The 9,295-nt window shown below is 38.3% G+C and overlaps 2 protein-coding genes across 2 annotated transcripts; both read right to left on the minus strand.

Moving 5' to 3' along the window:
- Positions 1-703: 703 nt before the first annotated feature.
- Positions 704-2,217, minus strand: LOC145709039 (uncharacterized). The gene is made up of 5 exons (XM_081786724.1): positions 2,191-2,217; positions 1,231-1,368; positions 1,102-1,156; positions 946-1,056; positions 704-906 (listed from the first exon to the last, which is right to left on the minus strand). The coding sequence occupies exons 1-5, from the start codon at positions 2,215-2,217 to the stop codon at positions 842-844; spliced, it is 396 nt and encodes a 131-aa protein (XP_081642850.1). The 3' UTR covers positions 704-841.
- Positions 2,218-2,631: 414 nt separating this feature from the next.
- On the minus strand, positions 2,632-9,295 carry LOC145707696 (uncharacterized). The gene is made up of 5 exons (XM_081785257.1): positions 9,152-9,295; positions 3,903-3,962; positions 3,127-3,292; positions 2,919-3,032; positions 2,632-2,799 (listed from the first exon to the last, which is right to left on the minus strand). The coding sequence occupies exons 3-5, from the start codon at positions 3,196-3,198 to the stop codon at positions 2,647-2,649; spliced, it is 339 nt and encodes a 112-aa protein (XP_081641383.1). The 5' UTR covers positions 3,199-3,292; positions 3,903-3,962; positions 9,152-9,295; the 3' UTR covers positions 2,632-2,646.

A 9,295-nucleotide genomic window follows, 5' to 3' on the forward strand; every position in this document is an offset into this window, starting at 1 on the left:
AAAATGTATATTATATATAATTTTTAGGGGAGCTTCTAAGGGCAGTTTTTATATTTGGAGAAAATCCGCTTTTGTTCACCAGAACGCTGTTTTTGTGACTTTTTTTGTGACTGTTTTTGTCCAATAAAGAGCGTTTCGTACAGTCTCGGTGATGGAGAAAATACGATTGTTTCAGAGAAATAACGAGATTAGACAGAGTCGAGTGCGTCTTGCAATCATTCGTTACGAGAATAAAACGCATAGAACTGACTTCATCCTTTTACCAAATGGGCACTTCTTAAGATCACGTTGGACTATTTGAAAACGGGGCTGGGGGATTAGCTGTGACTGTAATTAGAAATTTTACGCTTTCACTTTTAGACCGCGAATCACGTAATAAACACAGTTTGTCCCAATCTCAAGCCACTATTTGACCACTATTAAATACAATGTTCAGTATTTTTTTCGTTATTCAGAAGCTTAAGTACAACGCAGGGTTGATAAACGCGGACTTATGATTTGGGCTAATCAAGGAGAGCTACGCTTACATAAGAGGATTATGACAAGTTTTAAGCTCGTAGGATATTGTGAGATATTTTTAGTGAACGGCTAAGAATCCGACCGAGCACATACCGGGGATACATAACGGAAAGTATGACTTTCTAAAATGCGCTAAAGTCGTCGCATCTGCTATCGAAGAAAAGAAATGAGCCGAGTTGCAGTTGAAGAATTCCTTGATTTCAATAATTGAAATCGAGAAAAAATGATTTATTGATGCATTTTGCTAGTTTCGGAACTTTGTACAGGTTTTTACAGAATTGGATTTGTAAAGTATTTACAGGCGAACATTTGTTTTTCAAATTTATCCGTCGTATCCAGCATAGTCGTAGTCGTCAAACTGATATGTGTAGTAGTAGGCGAACGCGTCTAAAATATGTAACGAAGAGTAGTTGATTTTTTGCTGACCTTTGTATTGCTCAATGAGTTCTTGAAGCTGATCATGATCGTAGTCTTCGGGAAGGTCTAGGGTGTTCAAGTCGAGATCTTCCACTTTCAGGTCCAAGATCTCTCCTCCGCCTGGGTCGCAAGAGATTAAATTATGAAAACAAAAATTTCACTTACCGAAATCCTTCCCATTACTCTTGTATGCTAGGCAAGATTCCGGATCTCCCGCAACCTGAAATGAATTTGAATAAGAATTTCCCTCCGCCCTTGAATTTCTAGAGAGCGAGTTGCTCCTTCTCTAATCACCTTGCACAGTCGTTCGTCAATTTTCCAGTTTTCAAAGAGATGGAGGAACTGCCACCAGGGAGCTGAGTCGCACTCGACCAGTGACCAGGTGCTTCTTACTCGGGCAGGGCCGGGCTTGCCGGGTTTGCCTGCTTTCACCTTTCAACCGAGTTTTCTACTTGCTCGCATTCAGTCTATGGTTAGATGCCCCCTTCCCAGAGGAAAGTATATAAAGGGCGCGCGTTTCCTGCATTTTTCACATGTCTCTTTCAATCAATGGTGAAGTCAGGCTGGGAAATACCGTACGTCTTCCCCACTGAGGTGAATACTAAGAGTCCCTCAATGATCACTGATCAAATCGGTCTACGTTTGAAGACGTGTAAGTGTTGCCGTAAAAGGGGCAAACATAACAGATCCACACAGTATAAAAAATAAGCGTGTGCGCAATATTATTCACTAAGCGAAGAAAACATATTGGATTAACGAGCGCTGCTCCCCAAAAAAGACGAAAGGGCTCGATATGACGACAACGGTGCGTTTGGTAAACTCGATTCAAGTATTATTGCATACAACATGAGTTCCTCAAGCAGTGGCCGTTTTAATTTTTTTCGAGCTCAAGTGTTGTAAATAGAATTTACTTTGAACCAGAAAATAAATTTCGCGAAGCGGCAGAGTTAAAAGAATTTTTTAGGTGCTAAAACGAAGGGTTTATTTTCTCCCGCGGAATGAAAATAAATCCTCTTCGAAATTCTTCAAAAAAGTCAAAATAATTGATCGATTTGGAATCCAAATTTCGGATAAAACATCTTTTTTTCTAAATGTTATGATTAATCGTTTGTGAACAATATATTAAATGATGCATAGCGTATGCAGCATACGGTATAAACAATACAACCCTCTCCACCGTAAGATATTGACAATATTTCTAATTCGGCTCCTGAACAACGTCATCTCCTAAACACATGTCGACGGCAGTGTTACGCAACCGAAATTGCAGCGGGTCGCCATTTTTGAACGTGAAGTCCCACTGCGAGTTAAAGTAGTCGTCGTCAGATTCTGATGGGCACTCGCGTACACGCACGAATCCGGTGTTATCGTCTGTGTCATGGTTTTCAAGCTACCCTTTTTCAGCCTTGGAAGCTATTTTTCCACTCCATCTATTCTACAACTATTGGGGAAACAAAAAAGTTGTAACGCAATTCTAAAGCAAACTGCTTCTCTATCTAGGTCAATGTAATCATTCGATGAATAAAATGACTATTTGATCAATTTGTATAAGTTTCACTCGAATTCGAAAACGAAACAGCTAAACTACCAATTGGTTGATCCAAAACACGCTCTTTGTTATGGTGCTAATCTAATAGCAAGCGAGTCGTTATGAAGCGTATTGCGTTTTCAAGAGTCATTACAAAATGATCAAACATAACATTTGTCAAACTATCTCGGTCTAGACTTGCTTTCAACCGTTCCTTTATCTCCAAAAGCATGAAGGCAGACGAAAAAGTCGTCGTAACCGAGTTCCTGGTCAATGTCAAGATATCTCACTTGGTTATTTTCTGTTATTTGCCAGGCTTGCGCGTTGGTCGTATCCTAGAAGAAAAAATCTCACGTTTGCGAAAAAACAGTCGATAAGAAAAGCTTCTCAATGAGCACTTGAATTGTCGATAGTTTCAATAAACTCGTCGACGACGATAGACGGCGGCACTTACGTTTATCTCCGCGCATTCTTCGGCTTGTGGATAATTAGAGTCCACCACCAGGTCCAAGCAGTGCTGCTCGATCACACTTACTATTCGTCCAAAGTTCGAGTCTGTTCGGATGATCTTTGTTCAGAGCTCATTTTAGTCGCCAATTACAAAAAATCTTTACTTTGTGCATGCATATTATCGCTTAACAATGTTGATTATAAGCTCAAGCCTGTGGAGTTCCGGGAACGATGGAGTCAAACTCGGATCGTCCAAATGAAAAATTTGTCCCGACGGATCCCATTTCTGGCTGTCCTAAAGGCTAAATATAAAAGTAAAATTTCTTACCTGGTTGATTGAGCCGCCCTCAGTTAGTTTTTTTATGCAGCTTGAAGTAGCTGAATAAACGGTTAATATGGGAAACAGAAAGAATTAATTAATCTTGGGGAAAAGCGTTTATCGCATCTTTCTGGTGGAGCTAAAATAGCAACGGAATTGCTTCTTAGAGGAATGAACTAATCAGATTTGCTGCGACCGGTAAACGTGGCTGATTTTACTGTAATAGGACAATTTAGAGAAAGTGGCGATAAGCACTGAATGAACTTTAAGCGCGTTTTGTCTAAAGAAGGCATCCGGCATTGGGCGAAAATCTACCCCGCGAGTCCGGGAAAATGGATTGTTAGCATATCGCCCGTTTGTTGTCCCTACAAGGGCTTCTATCCCAAATTTGTTTCACTGCCCTTCCCAAGTGCTTGTTACGAAACTATCTTTTTCTATAATCAAAATTTGAGCAAACGGCGCTTTTAATTAAGTTTAATTTTTAAATTAAATTCATTATTTTGCTTATTTTAGCAATCAAATTCGCTGTTATGAAAACACTCTACAGAACTCTAGCTACTGGAAATAAATCAATCCTAAAGTTTTTGATTTCTTTTAAAACGCAAGTTTCGATTGTATGTCTGACCTGGATCATCGGCCGATGACAAGTAAAAATCAACAAAAGCTCACCTTTGTCAAATTTTGAATGGCGTCCGGGCGTGTTTTGTAGCTCCGCAGATGATTACGTTTCTAAACATGAAAATCATCCTCGGAAAATTGAATTATTTATGACAACTGTAAAACTGCTCATTTCATTAAAAAGTCGAAATTGAATTAGTCCAAAAACGAGTTCAAAAGCAACATTAAAAAACGACAATGTAAAGTCAAGTAGCGGTACATAAAATTAAATGCAAGAACCCGGAAAATGTGCGGTTAGGCCATGTAACGTGGTTATGAATTCCGCGAAATTTACTATTCGACAAGACGAGTGTGAAATCGAGAGTGAACAAAGCGATTAATTTGCACCGCTTTTTCTCCAGAGCTGTATTATTTTTGATCAATCTATTTGAACTGGTTTGTGATGGGAACATTCGATCAAGCTCAATTTTAGCTCGTTACCGCGTAAATGAAGCAGATCGCTAAACTTCAGAATATCAAATTTATTTTGTCTGACTACAAACCCACAAAATTCAGAAAGAAATGAGAAAGAATTTTTCTACGAAGTGACATAATTCGAGCTTTGGAAATGTGTTAAATGAAGTTCACGTTTGGTGCTTGTTGCGCTGCTGAATCTCAAGTCCTTTTGGAAGAGCGCAATTTCGGGGTGTTTTTATCTCTCTCCTGTTTCGTAAGTGAGTGGAGAGTAAGACTTTCTTTCAGAGAAGGCAACGTTTACGTCCTACTTCAAACATTTTTGGATTTGGATTTTTGGAAATTTGGAGACAAATTTCCCTTTGTAGAAAGAGTTGGTACAGTCATTCATTGACATATCATAATATAGTAACCATATCATCTAGCGATCTAAAAAATCAGAGTCGTTAGCAATTTTGTTTTCGTAACTTAAAAATCGCATACTTTCGTGAAAGGAAAGTTAATCTACTTTCTGTCATTTTTGTGATCAAATCGAATGTTTAGTGGACGGTTTGGATTGCCAACAACTTCAATTCCATGTTCACCAACTAAGCACGAATAACACGGCCTCTGTTTATCCCTGCAAAATGTATAGCAATGTTTTAGCGAGTATTTCCCCGAAGATGATGCTAAACGGTCTCATCTTGTGATCTTTTTATTGACTACAAAGTAGTAGCCTCTTCTCTCCTTAACCCAACAATATTTGCCCATAATACATTGAGGTTCTTCGCCAGTTATGAAATATTTTGGGCTTTTATTCGGTGTTTTTTATTTTGTTAGAGTCTCAATCTGCTGATATTGAAAGCAAAGGGATTTCTCTCTTTTTTACGAAATAAACGATTAAGCCTGATCATAATTTTTTCGCTGAAATTAAAGTAAAGATTAATTCTCGGAAATCATTTAGAAACGTCGAAGAAAAAAAAAGCGTTTTCGAACGACTTTCGAGATTTTTTATGGAAATGCAAAGCGAGTTCGAGGATCTTTCCACAGTCTGGACTGAAGAGTATGTGTTGATAAGAACAATATGGCTTTGAATTAGAAGATACCGTCTACACTGTGTAGTTAGTCGAGTTAGAGCCCTATAATCCGGATCCTGGTTGAGCTAAGCGTGTTTTATGGCAAACGTTGCGCGTTTTGGTTATCTCAGCTTGGCAACGATCACTTTTTTAAAGCTTTTCCAATTTGGGAAGAAAATAAACTCGCCCCAAAAACGTGCTCCCTAGATTGGGTGTAATTGATTCATTCAACTGCCCAAACAGAACACGTAAACTTCGAGAAAACTCCTCATTTCTAACTCCCTCAAAATGAACAAAGCAAAAAACCTCAATAAAACAAATCGAGACTGATAGCATTAACTCCGTCACATAAAATAGTCCAACCGCATCCCCAACCGCCCAAACGTAACTTGTTTTTAGCCGACGTCAGCAATTTCGCATCTAATATTTCCATCTGCCTCTCTAAAATTAAATAAGACAATGCTACACAGTGTACCGACTCTAACGGGTAGCGGAAGGCGCATCGTCTACCATATAAAATGGAAAAAGTAAAAAGTTATTTTCGGAAGTCGCCCTTGACGGCATTCCAACCAAGCCCGTCGACATATTGAGACGCATTCCTGGAGTGCGCCGTGGTCAACAGATGTGACCAAACAAGTGACACTTTTTTTTTATCTTTAATTGTCTGACGTAAATCTACTATCCAGCAATTTTCAGGTGACCCAATTCTATAATTATTCTCAAAAGCGAGCGGACTTATTCAGAAACCTTTCATGCAACTTATGTACCTTATATCAAAGAAGGTAGTTAGGTTATGGTTAGTCAAGTCTAAAGTCTGGGTTAGGGTTATGGTTCTCATTCGTCAAAGTCTAAAATTAGAATAAATAATTTATCATTTAATTCATTTCGAAATTATTTATGAGAAAAAATGTCAAATTCAAAAATGAAAAGCTTCTCTTTCGAAAAGAATCGCTAAATAAAATTAACACTTGATCCAATTGACAAATGTTGGCAAAACTTTTCTCCTACTTCTTTTTTACTTGTGTGGTGACTTTCAATATTTTCAAAGATGGACTACAATTAACTTAACGCTGTAAACTTTCACGGCTAAGCTATTTATGTATGTTATATAAACTCGATTCAATTTATATCGGCACGATCGGATGAGACGTTAGAATTCTCAAGGAACCGTGAAGTTCGCTCGGTAGAAGCTGGAGTCATTTCTGATTGAGAAGGTAAAAGATACAGAAAATGTTCTAATTTCGTACATCTTTTCTACAATTACCGATTATATGAGTTCGATCTACTTCGACTGGGGAAAGCTGAGAAGAGCAACTGTTCTGTTCTCAAAACAGAAACTTATGAAAAATGGAGAAAAACTAATTTATTAATAAATAGTTTTGAGATCAGCTTTCCGCTCCACCAACAACCTCCTTGTTTGTATCCTCGAGATTTCACCTCACTAAGCTTTTTTCTTGCATTATAGCGGACTGAGCATACCACCTTCAGCTTTAAAGGTTTCTTTTAGTTGAAGGTGTTCTATAAAAGAATAGTCACCCTGATTCTTATTACTGTAGCTGTCGACAGTTTATCGTTCCACGAGTCCTAATCATTGTCAGCCGAGCTTGACAGAAGTTTTCCTCCGTTTGAAAATACGAATGACACAAGTAGATTACTATTGTTTATGTCGTACTAAGGGAGAATGATTTCTTCACTTTCCATTGTCGATAGCCCATTGATTTTACATGAGACATTCAACTAGCAAACATCAAGTTCTGGATGAATGTGAAAAGCGGTCTTGAATTGGCAATCGAAAATAGAATATGGTGCTTGGAAATCCACCGGGAAAATTAATGCGCCGAAGAAATCACGTTATGACAAAATAATCCATCCTTGTACAAATAATCCTTTTTTCGTAATGAAGCGCCCGAAATGGCTTCTTTAATGGACTAGGGAATTTAAACGAGTCGATTTTGGGATTGAGTGGAACGTCCGGAAGCCAGACGCAGGGCGGAAGCTGCTTCTGTTTATGCAAGGCAGGCTTCTAAGGCGCGGTCTCATCGCGCTACCCATCCAGTTCCCTTATTGCCATCACAGAACGTCTTTGTTCAAAAAATAAATCAACACTTTGATCCCCTAATTAACTTGCGCAAGCATTCAATTTTTCTACGCTCGATTGTTTTCAAAACTAGAAAGCTTTTTTCCGTTGTTATTTCTTTCCCGCATCATTTCCGCTAGTTTAGAAAACTTCAGACGAAAGACTGCTCCATGAATCAAGTTTTGTCCGATTCTCAAATCAAAGTCCTTTTGCATTGGCGAATTGGTTTAAGGACCCCAAATTCGATTTTTCGAGGAAAATTGTTGACGGGGGAGTCCTTAAGTACAATAGTTATTTTGAAGACATGCCCTTGTAAATCATAATTGCTTTTCGTGACCCTTGGCACACGTCATACACAAAGGTTAGACGCTTGGGTTAGCGGTTGCGTTTATAAACAGCGAATTTGCAATGATCGAGGAACACTGTTTCTGCAACAAGCTAAGTTCACACGCGGAAGGGATCGAAAGGAACAACGGAATAAAGCCGGATAGCTTGAGCGTTGCGTGATTGTCGCAGATATACGCCTTCTAGTTACTCTACTGAGATCAGCACGTTTCTCTGGCCTTATCTCGCCTAAGACTCAGCTTCCCAGACTTGCACTGGCATCAAAATTATCTCGAGGATTCTATTTAGAAATTACAGAAAAGATAAAAACTATCACAACAGCCATCGTGGTCAAGGGCAATACTCTGCGGGCGATGTTACCCTTATCGAACTAGCGAATGTCCGACGTGAGGACATTTACTTTTTGAGGCCACAAATCAACCGCTTTGGCGATAATTTTTCCGACCTCTCATCACTCTAGCCATATCGCAACCCCTGACTCAAAAAGTAATTGAATTTAACGGACTTGAAAACAATGTCATATTCCGTCGTAGACTCTCTCGTTTCGAGGATTCAAAACTTAAATTTATTTGTTTTGCAAGCTTATTAATTTCAGTTTTAAACCCAATTTTAAAGGATATTGTTTTAAACATGTGTAAGTGGCGAATCGGAGCATGGAAGTGGAAATCGAAAAAGAAAACAGATCTACTAAACTCTTTTTCTCGATGTTTTCACTTACCCCGTACGTTTAAAGGTATTCTCACAATAAATAGGACTCTTCCGCCGATAATTCAAAAATCCGACATAAATCCATCAAAAATACAGCGCGCCACTAGAAAAAAGACCCTTGAGATTTTTTTAGAAATTCATGTTTTCTGCTCTCGACAGAACCTCGAGCTATAACCTATAGGGTTAGGGTTATCTGTCATGCGTAAGACATTCAATCATAAATCAAGGAAAGAACCTAATTAGTAATTACTGTATCATCATTTTTTCATGTTCAATTTGAAGATGCTATCAAAAGTTTTTCAGCATCAAAATGATTCATCATTTTTCAGACATTTTCTTTTCAAAGATTGTCTTCTAAGGAAAAAATGAAAAATAGGGATAAAAAGAAGATACGTAGGAAAATAACGAACACACATTTGCCACGGTGGGTGTTCTAGTTCATCGCAAATCGGCAACCGCTAATTCGTCTCAAGCTAGGAGTAAATTACTAGTCTTCCAGTGCACGTTTATACACTGGAGTAAATGCGTTACGTCGCTTCTCATAATTTCATGAACTCGGACTTAAATTTCATTTTAAATGTCCCAGAAAATAATCACACAGAAATGACCTCGGAAATCGAACAAATATTTCAGTTGTCTTTTGTTTAAAAAAGCATACTCACACGAAATGTATAAAGGCGACTGTTTTTTTTTTGTCAATTTTAGTCTCCTTGAAACTAAGTTGTTTCTCTGCTCAAAGAATATTTCGTAGCGGATTTCTCTCAAAAAAACAAATCGTATTTTTGATCGTCAAATTAATTCTCAAT

Source organism: Oikopleura dioica, chromosome XSR (assembly GCF_907165135.1).
Source record: "Oikopleura dioica chromosome XSR, OKI2018_I68_1.0, whole genome shotgun sequence".
Classification (NCBI taxonomy): domain Eukaryota; kingdom Metazoa; phylum Chordata; class Appendicularia; order Copelata; family Oikopleuridae; genus Oikopleura; species Oikopleura dioica.